The sequence below is a fragment of the Panthera tigris genome, chromosome D4, assembly GCF_018350195.1.
Source record: "Panthera tigris isolate Pti1 chromosome D4, P.tigris_Pti1_mat1.1, whole genome shotgun sequence".
Classification (NCBI taxonomy): domain Eukaryota; kingdom Metazoa; phylum Chordata; class Mammalia; order Carnivora; family Felidae; genus Panthera; species Panthera tigris.
In genome coordinates, this window is record NC_056672.1 from 81,267,862 (window position 1) to 81,285,458 (window position 17,597).

The 17,597-nt window shown below is 40.0% G+C and overlaps 1 protein-coding gene across 1 annotated transcript; it reads left to right on the forward strand.

Annotated features, from left to right (window-relative positions):
- The first annotated feature begins 6,601 nt into the window (after positions 1-6,601).
- Positions 6,602-7,531, forward strand: LOC102970486 (olfactory receptor 1L6-like). Its single transcript, XM_007094527.2, has one exon. The coding sequence runs from the start codon at positions 6,602-6,604 to the stop codon at positions 7,529-7,531; it is 930 nt and encodes a 309-aa protein (XP_007094589.2).
- The last annotated feature ends 10,066 nt before the right edge of the window (positions 7,532-17,597 follow it).

Consider the following 17,597-nt stretch of genomic DNA (forward strand, 5'->3'; position numbering starts at 1 on the left):
GTTTTCTAGAACAAGTGACTAATTATCTGGAGATCCAAGAAAAACACTCCGATCTCAGCCTGAGTTTCCTTGGTCTCTACTGAGAGGTCTCTACTTCTCTCCCAGACACAGTGTCTAATGAGTTCCCTGGGGTTGATGCCTGGGGAGGCTGTCTAGCTCCTTGGGATGAGGTCACATACAGGACAGTCAGATGCCTCTGAGCCCACACCTTCTCCCTTAACATCTGATGGAACCTGAAGCAGTAAGGCGGTGTATAGCTGGGGATGAAGAAAGGCTCATGACTCCAATGCCTGGGGCTACATTGAGGAGTCACCTCTCTGGAGGAAGAAGAAAAGTGGCCACTCAGGAGCTGACAACCTCATCTCTAGACTGAGGCAACAATCACACATGCCCTAACATTACCCAACATTGCCGGTCTTGATACCTCTCATCAGAATCTGGGGTTCCTTCCTTTTCCTGGCCTATGAGCATTCTTTCTATGCTCCAAGCCCTCCATTCCTCCTCTAGACATCAAGACCACCAAGGCCAGGGAAAAGGTGCTTGGATCCTCCAAAACCCACTCTGGAGGTCACCATCCCTTACCTGAGTAAGTAAATGGTATCCTCAGCCATACCCAACCTAGACTGCTTCTAACCTAGAGTGCCAGAAACTTACTAACACATTCATTTTTACAGAGAAGTAAAATGAGTTGCCCAATTACATGCAACACGTTAATGCCATAGGTAGGACTACAAGCCAGGTCATGTGACCATTACTTACCACCCTGCCTCCATTATCTCTTTGTCTCAAACTCTTCCACATGCCTCTGCTTCCCTTCTCCATTCACAAAACAAAACAAAAAAAAACAAAAAACAAAAAACAAAAAACAAAAAAAAAAAAAAAGGAAGGATTTGCTATGAATGGTAAGACTCCAAGCAAAGGAATGGACCCTTTCAGAGGAACAGTGTAGCTGCATGGATGCTGAGGGTTAAGAGTCCAGGCTCTGTCATCCCAGCCTGGCTTCACAGTGTTCCCTAAAGCCAGTCCTGCACTAAAGAGAACCCACATCAGTGGCCTTACCCCAACTTCAGAGCAGCATGGGACATAGGCTGTGGGAAAGGCTAAAACAGGAGAAAGGTAAGGAAGGAGAAAATTCCTAAGACCTGTCACACCAGCTCTGCTGTGAACTCATAGTACAGTATTAAATGACCAACTTCCATGTGCTACATATACACAATGAAATATTACACAGCCATAAAAAGAATGAGATCTTGCCATTTGTGACATGAATGGACCTAGAGGAGATTATGCTAAGTGAAAAAAATCAGACCCCAATAAATCTGAAATAAATCAGAGCCCAACCCAGTCAGACAGAAAAAGACAAATACCACATGATTTCACTTATATGTGGAATCTAAAAAGCAAAACAAACAAACAAAAAAGCAGAAACAGCGAACAAAGTAGCAATTACCAGAGGGGAGGGGAGCAGGAGGCAGAGGAAAATGGGTGATACAGGCTTCCAGTTATGGAATGAATAAGTCATGAGAATGAAAGGTACAACATAGGGAACATAGTCAATGGTATTGTAATAGCAATGTAATTGGTGACAAATGGTAGCTACACTGACCGCGAGCATAGCACGGTATACAGAGTTGTGGAATCACTATGTTGCACACTTGAAACTAATGTAACATTGTGTGTCAACTATACTTCAATACAATAAATACACAAATTACATGACCAATTTCCTTCTTTAGGTCTTAATTGGCCCTTTGCAAATGGATCATGTAAATTAGAATTTCAATCTTTTGCTTCTTTAAAATTTTGTTTTACTTTTTTTTTTTTGAGAGACAGAGCATGAGTGGGGGAGGGGCAGAGAGAGAGGGAGACACAGAATCCGAAGCAGGCTCCAGGCTGTGAGCTGTCAGCCCAGAGCTCGACGCGGGGCTCGAACCCACAGATTGTGAGATCATGACCTGAGCCGAAGTCAGACGCTCAACCGACTGAGTCACTCAGGCGCCCCTAGAATTTCAGTTTTGACACTCCTCTTTAGCACTGAGAGCTTGACTTCAAAAATACTGTTTTTTTAAATCTGTAAAACACATGAAAGTAGAATTTTTCTGAGTAAAGAGGAAGATATTAGGACTCCTGAGCCCCTAATCCCACTCTGCCTCGCTGGTGACATGTCTGTCACATAGAAGGGTCAGTCCCAGGATGGAGGGAGAGGGTGAGTGGAGATGGGAGAGAATTTGAGGCTGTGTCCTGGGGGTTGGCCAGAGGAAACAGAAGGTAGTTGATGTGGAAAAGTGAAGACTCAGGCAGACATGGCCACTGTCTTCAAACATCTGTAGGAAGACTTGGTGTCTCCTCTCCTCTGTGTCCCCAGGACCTGCCGTGACTGCCAGCACTCAGAAAGTGCTTACTGAGTGCTTAACAAATCAATAATTCCACAAGTAAAAGAAAAGCAAAATTGTGGTCACTTGTTATAACTGAAATCAGTAAAGAAAGAATATTGGAAGTGTGAGGTTCAGAATTCTTGATTCTTGACTTTAATACCAAAAATGCAATTTTTGCTCAGTATAACTCTACGGGTAAAAATTAGAAGGCCAGGAAGTTCCCTGTCACTACAGGTATACAAGCTGGATGACTGCCATCAGAGCTACTGCAAGTCTCTTGCCCTGGGTGGCGGTTTGGAAGGAATGATCTCTGATTTTTCTTCTGGTTCTGAGATTAGTTATTTCTTCAGACACTTATTGAACATTGATTATGTGCCAGTTTCCTACAGCTTACATACACGAATCCATTAAATAATGTTGTTAAAGAGCAGAAATAATTACAGCTGGCATTTATCAGGAGTTTATTCTGTCTGACTTACACTACTAACTACATATGCATAATATATATGCATATTATGAGAATCCTTATAATCACCTACAGGCGGATCCTATTATAATTACTGTTTCGAAACCAGAAAACTAAGGCCTAAAGGTTAAGCAGCTTGCCCAATCACTCTGCCAATATCTGGTGAGGCTAGTACTTGAAACCAGGACTGTCTGATCTCAGAGCCCTCAATTGTAGCCACTAGGCTGGACTCAGTGGAGTTTGCAGTTGAACCCAACTCAGTCACACCCCAAGTGGCTTTGCGGTTGATCGGTCCCATAATACTCTCCTCAATCCCCTCTCTGCTCTCATTATTTTGCTTCCTTTTTTAAAAATTGTATTTTATTGTGGTAAGAACACTTAATATGAGATCTACCCTCAACAAATATTTAAGTATACAATACCTTATTACTGACTATACATCCCCTGTTGTATAACAGATCTCTAGAGATTATTCATCCTGCTTAACTGAACCTTATGCCCATTGTAACTCCCCGGTGTCCCCTCCCCAGCCTCTGGACACCATGCCACTCTCCGATTCTATGGATTTGACTGTTTTAGATATATAAGTGGAATTGTCAAGTTATTTGTCTTTCTGTGGCTGCCTTATTTCACTGAGCATAATGAACTTAACGTTCATCCACACTGTCGCCATCTGGCAGAATTTCCTTCTATTTTAAGGCTGAATAGGATTTCATTGTACATCTGGAACACATTCCACTCATCTGTCAATAGACATTTAAGTTGTTTCCACACCTTGGCCATTATAAATAATCCTGTAATGAACATAAAAGTGTTAATATCTTTTCAAAATAGTTATTTCATTTTCTTTGGATCTATACCAAGAAGAGAAATTGCTGTGAGCTTATGGTAATTCTATTTTTTATTTCTTGAGCAACCTCCATACAGGTTTTCCATAATGGCTGTACCAATTTACATTCCCACCAACAATGTAGAATGGTTCCCTTTCTCCACATCCTTGCCAACACTTGTTGTCTTTTGTTTCCTTGGTAACAGCCATCGTAACAGGTATGGGGTGATACCTTATTACAGTTCTGGTTTGCATTTCTCTAATGATGATTGACGTTGAGCATCTTTTCATATACCTCTTTGCCATTTGCATGTCTCCTTTGGGAAATGTCTATTCACATCCTTATCCCATTTTTTAACTGGGCTATTGGGTTTCTTACTATTGGGCTGTAGGAGTTCAATCACTTGCTTCTTAATTGGAAACTTCTCGGGCAAGGCCCTTGACCCTACCTGGCACATGCACCTACCCTATGACCATGCCCCCTTGCCTCTTCCTGGCCTTTTCTCCATTTCTCCCACTGTCTCAGCTCAGAAACAGCCTGCCTGGGAACTAAGAAGGATGCATAGAGATAATCATAGGAATGAGGGTGTCGTAGCAAACCAGTCTCTTGTCCATATCAAAAGACCTTTGAGTAAGTCAAAAGTATTGGCTAAACAAAGGTCATCCGGCTTTGCTAAGATATTTGAAACCATTCTAGGTGACCTGGTTGTGGGAAGACTGTCAGCATTGGGCCCCATAACTTATCCGTCACTACTGCAGAAAAGACCTCACAAAGTAGGAAACCCACTGAAATCTCTGTCCCTTCTCATTCTCTGACCAGGAAATTCTAATGCTGCCTGTTTCACACCTCTCCAGAAGCTTTGATCTTGCTCTCCTTTCAGTGACCACCTCATCCATTTCACACACACACACACACACACACACACACACACACACACACACACACACACTTTCTCAGTTTCTTTTGCCTTAACCAGGTACTATATATTAAATATGAGGATTACTGGGGTGCCTGAGTGGCTTAGTCGGTTAAGCATCCAACTTCGACTCAGGTCAAGACCTTGTTCGTGAGTTAGAGCCCCACATCGGGCTCTATGCTGACAGCTCAGAGCCTGGAGTCTGCTTTGGATTTTGTGTCTCCCTCTCTCTTCCTCTCCCCTGCTCATGCTCTGCTTCTCTTTCTCTCAAAAATAAACATTAAAAAAGTATAAATATGAGAACTATTATTTTCCATTATTATATATTACTTTATGTTATATATTATTTATATAATTATCACTTATATAGCACCTGCTCATTTACAAAACACTTTTCAGATATGTTCCTTCATTTGATGCCCACAACATTTTGACAGAAATGGTGTTGTACTTCTCCCATTTTTCCATGAGAAAAATAAAGAAGGCACAAGATATTCAAAGGGGAACAACTGGTAAGTAACTACACCAGGACTAAAACCAAATCCTGGACTTTTTACACTAATTCTCCTGATCCAAAGAATCTAATTCTGGCCACTTATACAAAATGCTCCGTCATTCAAGGTGCTGGCAAAGCTGCCCATTCTGAGTTTATTCTGTTAGCAAATATATAACAGGCAGAGAGTTAATATAGCAGAATGGCAAAAAACAAGACCCTGAGGCCAAACTGCTTGCATTGGAAATATAGCCACTTACTAGTAATATGATCTTGAGCATTTTTATACCCTTTGGATAAATTCCTAGTAGTGTATGTCAACAGATGAATATAGGGGAAGGGAAGGGAAGGAAAAATAAGATAAACACAGAGAGGAAGGCAAACCGTAAGAGACTCTTAAATACAGAGAATAAACTGAAGGTTGCTGGAAGGGAGGTGGGTGGGGAGATGTGTAAAATGGGTGATGGGCATGAAGGAGGGCACTTTTCTAGAGGAGCACTGGGTGTCATATGTAAGAGATGAATCACTGAGTTCTACTCCTGAAGCCAAGACTATACTGTATGTTAACTAACTTGAATTTAAATTAAAAAAAAACACACATGATCTTCAGTTTCCTCATCTGTATACTGCCAGAGTTATTACGTGGATTAAATAATCATACGGTGCCTAGCACATGTAAATACTCTTGATGTGTTTGATATTTGTATTCTCCACCTGCTACAAGGATACAGTGGTGAACTGGGGATACAGTGTAACAGCCAGACAGGTCCCTGCCCTTGCCGAAGTAATATCCTGGGCCTCTGTGTGTCAATGGTGTCTCATTGTGCTCTACCTGGTAAGAGAAATCAAATTGGTCCATAGTTCCAAACACTTGGGAGAAAAAAAAAAGATGCGTCAGAAGCCCATGCTTCTGCATCTTAGGGAACATGCAGACAGTATGGATCTTTTCCAACATTGCAAAGGATTTTATTTAAGTGCTTTCAACATTGAAAAAAAAAAATCACTGATAGTCAGTGTCCTTGGAAGTAGACTTCATTTCACCCATGTTTCTTATACCCCTGTTTCTCCCTTTATCTGGAGTCACTGGCAGACATCTGCAGATCTCTTCCTGAATTCTGCTCTCAAACTAATCCTGACCCTAGGCAAGGTGGACATTAGGAGTCCAAGGCCAGGATCATAGTGACTGACCAGGATTAAATTCTGGCTATTGGCCAGAATGACTTCATCCTGAGCACAAGAGCAGGTAATTGACTTCTGATTATGTTTCACTGCAGCCGAGTCTCTGTCTTTATGTGGATAAGCAGAGCCACAATTCCTGCCAAACTGAGGTCCTGCTTTGTTCTTTCTGGACCTTGCTTCATTGCACCCATTTCAAGGGTAAGAATCCAGTTCCTGAAGCCACATCAAAAATGCATACTCTCATCAATTATACCAGCCTTCACGGGAAGTTATAACAACTGGAGACTCCAAGCCAGTACACATGCCTAACATTCCTTTGTATTTTCTACTTGCAGGATAAAAATGTCAAGGGGAAACCAGAGTCACATCACAGAATTCCTCCTTCTGGGACTGACCAGTGACCCCAAATATCAGAAGTGGCTCTTTACCAGCTTTCTGGCCATGTATCTGGTCAACGTGGCTGGCAACTCAGTCATCATTGCAGCCATCCGGGGGGACACCCGCCTCCACACCCCCATGTACTTCTTCCTCTCCAATCTGTCCCTGGTGGACATCTGCTTTACAAATGTCATTGTGCCACGGATGCTGGCAAACATGCTGAGCAAGACCAAGAAGATCTCCTTTGCCCAGTGCCTCACACAGATGTATTTCTTTGTGACCTGTGCAATCACTGACAGCTTCCTCCTGGCTGCCATGGCTATTGACCGCTACATGGCCATCTGTAACCCACTGCATTACACCACGACCATGAGCCCCCAGCGCTGTCTCCTGCTGGTGACGGTGTCCTGGGTACTGTCCCACCTTCACTCACTCACCCACACGATTCTCATGGCCCACCTCTCCTTCTGTGGGCCCAACGTCATCCACCACTTCTTCTGTGACGTCCAGCCACTGCTGACACTCTCCTGCTCTGACACGTCTGTCAATGAGCTTTTGGCCTTCACAGAGGGCTCCTTGGTGATCATGAGTCCCTTCATCTTGATCATTGTCTCTTACATCCACATCACCCGTGCCGTTCTGAGGGTCCCTTCTCGAGGAGGCAGGCACAAGGTCTTCTCCACCTGTGGGTCCCACCTCACAGTTGTGGCACTCTTCTATGGGACTGCCATCTCTGTGTACATTCGCCCCTCATCCACCTACTCAGTGACAAAGGACAGTGTGGTCACTGTTATTTATACTGTGGTAATCCCCATGTTGAACCCTTTTATCTACAGTCTTAGGAACAAGGACATGAAACAAGCCTTGAGAAAGCTGACTAGGAGAAAGGAATAGAATTCTCATATTCTGCTACCTCTAGGAGTTTAATCATTGACTCAACAATTAAAGGTTAAGCACCTACTACCTGCAGATACTATGTTTAATTCTGTGAGGAAGGCAAAATACATCAATCATCTCTTCTGTCTCCAAAAGTATTTACAGTCTAGTTAGCAGAAAGGAAAAGACTGTTAAATGCTTACTGTAATCAGAATGTCATACTTTTTCATAAAATTAAAAATGATAATACCTCAATAAATTATAAAATAACTCCCCAACTCCCTTCTTCCTCACTTTATCCCTTCTTTTTTATATTTTTTAAAAATTTTTTAGTTTATTTATTTTTGACAAAGAGAGTGCATGAGAGGAGGAGAGAGGCAGAGAGAAAGAGGGAGACACAGAATCCAAAGCAGGCTCCATTCTCTGAGCTGTCAGCACAGAGCCTGATGTGGGCCTCAAACCCACGAACCACGAGATCATGACCTGAGCCGAAGTTGGATGTTTAACCGACTGAGTCACCCAGGTGCCCCTTTTTTATACTCTTTAGTTCATGCATCTTATTATGTAAATTACCAGTGTAGACCAATATGTTTAACCATAAAGAGTAAGGAAGAAAAGCTTCTGAATGTTTCAGAATAGTTTCAACAGTTTAGGCATATGGTTTAATGTTCCTACCAAATAAGTCATTAATTCTACACTTGGTTCTCTTGGACCAATATAGATTTTCTTAGTAAGATATAGCATAAATATCAATATAATAAAGCTCATACTGCTCCATAGCTGTCTACTTAAGGGCTTAAGGGGGTAACAAACTAACCTGGAGTGGTAAAAAGGTCATAGAATTCTAAGACAAGAAACTTGAAATTAGGTCACAACTTGGTCTTCCTAGTTTTATGAAGAAGGCTGTCACTATCTCCAAGCCCCATTTTCCTCAATGACAAAAATAAGCATCTGTGTGCAGTACATCCTGGAGAGGAGAGTCAGATCCAGAAATGGGTGACAAGAGTGTCCTCAAGGAGGGGTGATTTGGTGTGTACTGAGTCCAAGTAGAGTGAAGAAGGCATCCCTGTTGGGAGCCTGGATCTTTGGAGACACAGCTAATTACAGGACTGGGGCAGAGAAAGAATAAGATGATCCTGGAACATCTTGAGATAGAAAGTAAGAAAGTGCCTAGAGAATGGTGGGAACATATCAAAAGAACACAGAAGCAATAAATTATATAACTCACTGAATAAAGTAAAAAAAACGGGAGTCTATACCAATATAGGTAAATGAACAGATGGGAAGAATTTTGGTGAGGAATGGGGTAGTTACATCATTTCATAAAATATGTATTTCTAACAAAGAGGAAAAGTAACTTCACAGAGAAGTCTGGCAGAACCACTTTAATCCAGTAATCAGAATGAATATCAATAGTAATGAGACAAATCAAAATCCTGTACCCCCTGATAGGGTGCAATGACAAGAATCAAGTGTCACTTCTATGATATTCCTGCCAACAATGGATAGCCCAAATCTAGTCATAAGGAAATGAAAAATAAACCAAATTGAGGGATTTTCTAGAAAACAAGTACCCCATAATATTCAAAGATGTCAAGTGTGTGAAAGTTAAGGAAAGTTTGTGGGATTATTCCAGCCTGAGGGAAACAAGTTAAATGTAATATAGGATTCTGAACTGGATATTTTTATTATTCCTTTTGCTATGGAGACATTATTGGGACAAGCAGTGAAACTTGACATGGTAGATATGGTAATGTATTAATGTTAATTTCCTGATTTCAATTTTATTGTGACTATGGAGGAGAATGTCTCTGTTTGTAGGAAATACATACTAAACTATTTGAGGGAGAAAGGTCAGGTTTTGTGCCATAATGGCATTTTTCTGTAATCTGGAGACTGTTTCAAAATTTTAGACAATTTTTTTTAGTTTCAGCTGTAGAAGTTAGTGATTTATCACTTACATACAATACCCAGTGCTCATCACAAGTGTCCTTCTTAATATCTATCATCTATTTAACTCATCCCCCCCACCCACCACCCCTCCATCAACCCTCAGTTTGTTCTCTGTAGATTAGAGTCTGTTTCCTGGTTTGCATCTCTTTTTTTTTCTCCTATGTTCATCTGTTTTGTTTCTTAAATTTTCCATATGAGTGAAATCATGTGATATTTGTCTTTCTCTGACTAACTTATTTTGCTTAGCATAATACTCTCTAGCTCTATCCACATCATTGCAAATGGCAAGATTTCATTCTTTTTTATCACCGAGTAATATTCCACTGTGTGTGTATGTATATATATACATATATATGTGTGTGTGTATATGTATGTGTGTGTATATATATATACACACCATTTCTTCTCTTTCCATTTATCAATCTATGGACATTTGGGCTCTTTCCATACTTTGGCTATTGTTGATAATGCTGCTATAAACACTGGAGTATATGTGTTCCTTCTCATAAGTATTTTTTTATCCTTTGGATAAATACCTACTATTACAACTGTGGATCATAAGGTAGTTCTACTTTTAACTTTTGGAGGAATCTTCATACTGTTTTCCAGAGTAGCTGCACCAGTTTGCATTCCCACCAATAGTGTAAGAAGATTCCCCTTTCTCCTCATCCTTGCCAACACCTGTTGTTTCCTGTGTCGTTAATTTTAGCCATTCTGACAGGTGTGAAGTGATATCTCATTATAGTTTTGATTTACATTTCCCTGATGAGTGATGTTGCACACTTTTTCATTTGTCTGTTGGCCATCTGTATGTCTTCTTTGGAAAAATGTCTATTCATGTCTTCTGCCCATTTTTAAACTGGAATGTTTGTTTTTTTGGTGTTGAGTTTGATAAGTTCTTTATATATTTTGGATACTAACCCTTTATCAGATATGTCATTTGAAAATATATTCTCCCATTCAATAGTCTGTTTTGTTGATGGTTCCTTCATTATACAAAAGCTTTTTATTTTGACTTACTCCTAATAGTTTATTTTTGCTTTTGTTTCCCTTGCCTCAGGAGACATATCTAGTAAGAAGTTGCTACAGCCTTGAAGAATTCTTTAAGCTGCTAAATACTTTCAATATCATAAGAACCTCACACTTAGTGACCATTTCTGAAGAAAATGAAATATTGAAACATGGGAGTGCCTTGGTGGCTCAGTTGGTTAAGCATCCAACTCTTGGTTTTGGCTCAGGTCATGATCTCACAGTTCATGAGATTGAACCCCACATCGGGCTCCAAGCTGACAATGTGGAGCCTGCTTGAGATTATCTCTCTCTCCCTCTCTCTCTCTCTTTTCCTCCCCTTCCCCCACTTGCACTCTCTCTCTCTTTCAAAATAAATAAACTTTAAAATATGTTAAAATACAAATTATCACTGTCATAAAAATTTATTTCCATGAAGTAAAGGTGTGGTAGATATTTTATAACAAATTATTGTATCCTACTACCTTGTATAGTAATCAAACTTTCTGTTATTTTAAAATATCATTTATTTATTTACATAGTGTGTTGGATTGACTACTGTCAATCCACCACTCTAGAACTACATTTCCCAGAATTCCTTTCTCTCTATGGTTCTGGGATAGTTTTCCAATAAAGGAACTTGTATCATATTTGGAACACAGAAGTGAAGTGCAAGACATTATCCCCTGGAGACAGATGCAGCCAAATGTGTGGACAGAGTAAGAATTTATAATAGCTCCTGAAAAAAATTCATGAAACCACCTGCTTTGCAACTGCAAACTAAGACACTTTGTGGAAACTTCTCAGATATTCTCAAGAGTTATGGCATCTTCTAGGTAAGCCTTTGAGAACCATTTGCTTTAGAATGTCAAAAACAAAATAACAAGCCCAAAATGGAGCTGTTTATTCTAAGCCCTGTGCCACCAAATTGGGGTTTGACTTCATTATGGTTTTGGCTCTCCCGGAAATGGAATCTTAAACCAATCAATCAGGAGTCACCTGATCAGCACTAGGTCAGTAATCCTATAGAAAGATCCCTGCCATCCCCTAAAGGAAAGCGACTTTGCAAAATCAACCCACTTTTTTCTTTTTCTCCTGAAGTATAGTTGACATAAAATGTTATATTAGTTTCACCTTTTTGTCTAGTATAACTTCCTGATTCCCACTCCCTTCTGGCCTATGAAAGTCTTTCATTTTGTACAACTCCTCAGAGCTTCTTTCCATCTGCTAGATTGAATGCTACCCAATTTTAATTGACTTTTACTCAAATTTAAATTTTTAATATATCTCAGTTTATATTTTTAAGTTTTATTTAAATTCCAGTTAAGATAGGTGCAGCCACTCTGGAAAACAGTATGGAGGTTCCTCAGAAAGTTAAAAATAGAAGTACCCTACAATCCAGCAATTGCATCACTAGGTATTTACCCAAAGAATACAAAAATACTATTTCAAAGGGATACATGCAACCCTATGTTTATAGCAGCATTATCTACAATAGCCAAATTATGGAAGCAGCCCAAGTGTCCTTCAACTGATGAATGGATAAATAAGATATGGTGTGTGTGTGTGTGTGTGTGTGTGTGTGTGTGTGTGTGTGTGTAATGGAAATAATTCAGCCATAAAAAAGAATGAAATCCTGCCATTTGCAAAGACATGGATGGAACAGAGTATAATGCTAAGTGAAATGAGTCACAGAAAGACAAATACCATATGATTTCACTTATATGTCTTAGTTTATTTTTAACAAGTGCTTCTGGCCAAGATCTTCAGTGTCAGTCTCCTTTACCTCTAGTAGAAGCTTCTCTGACCTTTGTTCCTCTCATTCTTTAAAGAATTCTATATGTCCCAAATGCTATATTAAACTTATTATATCAGGAACACAGAATACCATGTTTTTCTAACTGGTTGATACACATTTTAGTACCAAAGATGGCTCCAAAGAGAGACTTAAATAAGAGAATCTAGAATTAATTAAATACAAGAATCTAGAATCCAATCTGCTTAGATTTGAAAGTAGTAATGACCTTGCTAGTGGAAAATGGGACACTGTTAACCCATGGAATCCACTAAAAACAATGTTATGATCACTTGGGAGACCAAGAAGCCTTAGCAATAGAATGCTAGAATAGAAAGAAAGAGTATAAAAAGAGTGGGGTGTACTGGCTGCTTCAGATTATAGCAGAGAACTTTGAGAAAGAACATGGCAAGCTCAACAATTTACATTTCAAACTCAAGACATGAGTAGAAAGCTAAAAGCTTTTATGATTCCATGAAAAAAAAAATCCCTTCTTACTTCTGTCACAGGATCCAGATTAATAAAAAGCAAACCTATGGGGCACCTGGGTGGCTCAGTCAGTTAAGCATCTAACTCTTGGTTTTGGCTCAGGTTTGTGAGTTTGAGCAGCATGGAGCCTGCTTGGGATTCATTCATTCTCTCTCTCTCTCTCCCTCCCTCTCTGTCTCTCCCCTGCTCACACACTCTCTCTCTAAAAATAAATAAAATAAACTTTTAAAAAATTTTAAAAAATAAAATAAAAAGCAAACCCAGAATCTCACCCTGTAAGTGGCTGAATTACAGCACAAATCAGATTTATGGCCTTGTCATTTATGTTAAAGTCAGGGCATTTACTGGGAAAGAATGGTTTCCTGAAAATTTGAATGGGAAAATTTTGATAGACAGTGATGAATCTGAGTACTTGGAACACCCAAATGTCTGAGCCCCCTTTGCCACTTCTCACGGAGGAAGTTATCTGCCCTTTGCACTAACCGGATAGAATAATTCCTCCTAGGACAGTCATCTTGCAGGGGAATGTTGATTCTTCCCAAGACCAACTATATCACCTCTCCGAGTCTGCAGACTCATAATCAAACTCAAATCATGGCAGAACCAGCAGGAGAATTACCGAGTCTGCCCTGATGCACCCAAAGGGGCAGTGGTATATTGTCTTCAACCTACTCTCAATAGGGCAGCAAAAAATAAATTGGAAATTTATTGAAAGGAATGAAACAAATGTGGCCAAAGGTTAATAACTGGTGTATCTGCATGAAGGATATATGTTTGTCACAATATTCTTTCCATTTTTATGTGACTTTGAAATTTTTCCACATAAAACTTTGGAAGCAAAAACATAAATCAGATCATATCCCCCTCTGCTCAAAAACTCACAATGACCCAGTGGCCTCACATCTGACTCATAGAAAGAGCCAAGTCCTTGTAATAGCCTACCAGACTCTACATAATTTGTCCCCCCACACCCCTCTGCCTTCTCACCCTGCTGGTCCTGTCTTTACCTGAACCCCTCCAGAAACACTGATCTCTGGTGTTCCTTAAAAAAACATGGATTGCTTCCACCTCAGGCCCTTTGAATTCATCATTTCCACTGTCTTAAATGCTTTTCGCTCAGATACTCACACATATCAACACTTCTGCTCTCTCTAAATTCAGGCCTTGCTCAAATAACACTCAAAATCCTCGGCATTTTCCTTCTGTGAACACAGCTATCCCACACTTCCCAGCCTTTCTTAGAGTTAAATGAGGCCATGGAACTGAGTTCCAGCCAAAAGCATGTGGGTAGGAAAAATGCAAGTCACTTTTCAGCCTGGCCAATTCAAGTCTCCTACCTGCTACACTCTCTCTTAACCCAACCATGGGCTGAATAGAAAGGACTTTGAGGAACTAGGGTAGGGTACAGCCACAGGAGGAAGAATTCCAGGACCCTGAAGGAAATCACATGTGGAAATCACATTCATGTTGGACTTTGGATCAGCAAAAAATAAACTTTTATTGTGTAAGCCAACAATAAATAGGTATAATAATATTATTATCGGGCTATTGTAGATAGTGAGCTATTGTAAAGACTGGATGCAATGATGAATACACAGTCATCAGAACAGAACTTTAGAATGCACTCAATACGTGTTATTAATGGTAGTGAAATGGGTTCTTGAAACTGAGAAAATAACATGTGCTTGATAATCATTAGACATACCTTGACTGGTAATATCACAACTGTTAGAATTGTGCAAAGCTGACCCAAGGGTATAAAGTTTCAGTTACTCCGGATTAATACATTCTTGAGATAGAATTTAGATCCTAGTGACTACAGTTAACAGTACTGTATTGTATACATGAAATGTGCTAAGAGGGCAGATCCTCAGTTTTCTCACCACACACTCAAAACAATGGTAACTACGTGAGGTGATGGATGTGGTGATGGACGTGATAACTATGTAGCCTGATTGTGGTGATCATTTCACAGTGTATATGTATATCAAAACATCAAGCATATACCTTAAATATACACAAATTTAATTTGTCAATTATACTTCAATAAAGCTGAGAAATAAGAATTGTTTGAAGTCATTTTTCTGAGTTGAAGTAAATTAGAACACCTGACAGAGGATTGAAAACTTTAGCTCATAAATGTCAAAGTATGTGTTAGACCCTAGATGTGTCTACCATTCTGCTCAGCAAAGGAGTTGTAAACCAGATGAGTGAGAGAGAGAGGTCAAAGGAAGCATGGAGCAGCCAGTCCTGAAAATCCAGGAGAAGGAGAATGTTTACAATGTGGAGAAACCCAGTCCCCACCATCACAGGGTACAAGGAAAAGAATAAGACTAGAACAACCCCAGGGACCTGAACAAGTCCCAGTGCTGCTTAAAGATGGACAGGGTGGTCTGGGCAGAAGTGAGCTTTCCACCACAGGAGGTGTACCAGAAAATGATGGATGATATGGGAAAAGATTAATTGTTGTTGAAAGAGTGACCAGTGATATTTAAGATCCCATCCGATATGAATGCTTTACTACTCTAGCCTAGAACAAGGGCTGATTATGCTGAGATTCACTAACAGAAAAAAAGAGCCATAATACATAGCCTGTTCATAGTCTCCCTGTTACTAGACCTTCCTAAGAATACCTCTTGCCTGAATTGTCACCCATTACCTGTCACCTCTAAATACGTTATCTGTCCTGATGGCCTCCCATTAGCACACCCCGTATGTCCACTCAAGCATGGACTCTGCTCAAGTGTGTATCTCCTCTGTCTAGACCCATCTTTCTACTAATCTCTGAGTTTCTCACAAAGTTCTCTGTATAATTTAGACTCATATTTGGCTGAAAGTAATGGAAAATGTTACCACAATGGTTTAATCAATTGGGAAGGGGGTGTTTATATCCTACCTATCCCCTAAGATATCAGAAGAGATGGTTGCTTGCATTAGGTCCATGCCTCTGTGATGTCAGAGATGCTATGTGTCTCAATCTCTTGACTCTACTTATGATGGCTGCTTCAGCTCCAACTAAAAGAGTTAAAGGAAGTGAAAGAGAGAGAGACAGAGAAAGAAGAGAGTGAGAAACACAGGGAAGGGATAGCAATATATGACTTATGTTTACATCTTTTCATTGACCGAGACTATGTTGGGGGCCTCCTCCAGCTGAGATAGTGGCTGAAAATCTAATGTATAACTTTTACAGCCTGCATTCTAAAGGTAGGAAAGGAGAAGGGGATTGGATCAGGTACTGGGTGAACCAACCTATGGTGTCTGCTTCACCCCACTCTGATGTGTCCTGTCCTCAACGAGTTGGTAATATATCGGGTAAAATGAAACGAACACAAATAAAAGCATACCAGATTGAAAGGGAGTCCCCCCAGTATGACTGTGGAAAGGCCAGCACTACATGAATCAAAGGAAGTACCAAATGAGTCATATTCAAAGAAGAACAAATATGGTAAGCTTTCACAGCAGAGGAAGGCTAGACTTGGAAGACAAAATTTTTCAGGCAAGCAAAGATGGTGAGCCTCAGTAAATCAGTGATGTCAATGAAATGGCACGTGCAGATCCACATGGCAATTGGGTGCTAAGAATGGCAAGAAGCCAAGGATGGCTATGGCCTCAGGAAGTACTGATAGGTGATGAAAACTAGAAAAAGGACCTGTCCATGGAATGCTATGAATGGCAAGCTAAGGAATTTTAATTATTTTCAATAAATATAGTAAACCTAACATTCCAGCCTCATCTCTGATCACTCCTACATATTCACTCTAAATTTGAGTAACATGGCTATTTTCAGATCTCCAGACATGGTATATCTGCCCATGAGGTGGTCCCTCTGCCTTCAGTGTCCTTCTACCATGACTCTCTGGCCATCTTTTACCTAAACTTTCAGGAAACAGCTCAAGTGTCATTTATACTCTAAATGATTTTCTCAACCCATCCCTAATCCCCAGCCTCACCCAACCATGAATTCAATGCTCATTTTTCCATACTCCTAAGACTCCTACATACTCCTATTGTATAAGATTGATCACTCCATGTAATTACACTAATACAGGTCACTCTCCCTTCTAGAGTGTATGAATAAGGACTTACTTGGTGTGATTGACTTCTTTATTTCTAGCATCTAATATAGTACTGAATGAATAAATGAACCGAAAGTTTTAATCAAGGGAGCAACATAACTGAAGGCAAAGCCACATTCAGAGTATTTTCTGGCTTTCTCATTCTGAGAAGCTGATGATACAATGGCTGCATTACATCAGATATGGTAGGAGTATCTTTAAGTCTCTGTTTGCTGTTCCGGGGCATGATGTACTCACCTAAAGTCTTAAAACACTTTATAAATATAATTGTTTTTGGTAGCACAGCAGTAAGAGTGTATTCTTGCTTGGAATGACTTTTTAAATTTTTCACAAAGATTTTAAAAAGAAATACCCTGCTGATATATTATTTATTACTTTAGCCAATGGTTTTGAATGCCCGCTATGGGCCAGAGTCTGTGCTAGATGTCAAGGGGACACATCAGTGAAGTAAAAAGTAGACATGACCCTACCCTCAATGAGCCATTCCTCCAATGGAGCAAGAGCTTGCTCAGGATTATCAGAATAGGGGGAAAAGCAGATAAATTTGTAGAACATCTGAAGATGGCCTAGCACCATGGAGGAGAAAAAAAGAGGGAGCCATCAAACACATTCCTAGGTGTAGTCTCCACATAACAAAGTAGAATAAGTGTGAAATATAGGACTGAGACAACCCTCAATTTGAAGTTAGCTGCAGCACTTTCTAGTTATGTGAATTTGGGCAAGTTTTTGTTTTATTTTTTGAATATTTATTTATCTTTGAGAG

Excerpts from the sequence above, each read along its gene's own strand:
- LOC102970486 (XM_007094527.2), top strand. The coding sequence starts at position 6,602 with ATGTCAAGGGGAAACCAGAGTCACATCACAGAATTCCTCCTTCTGGGA.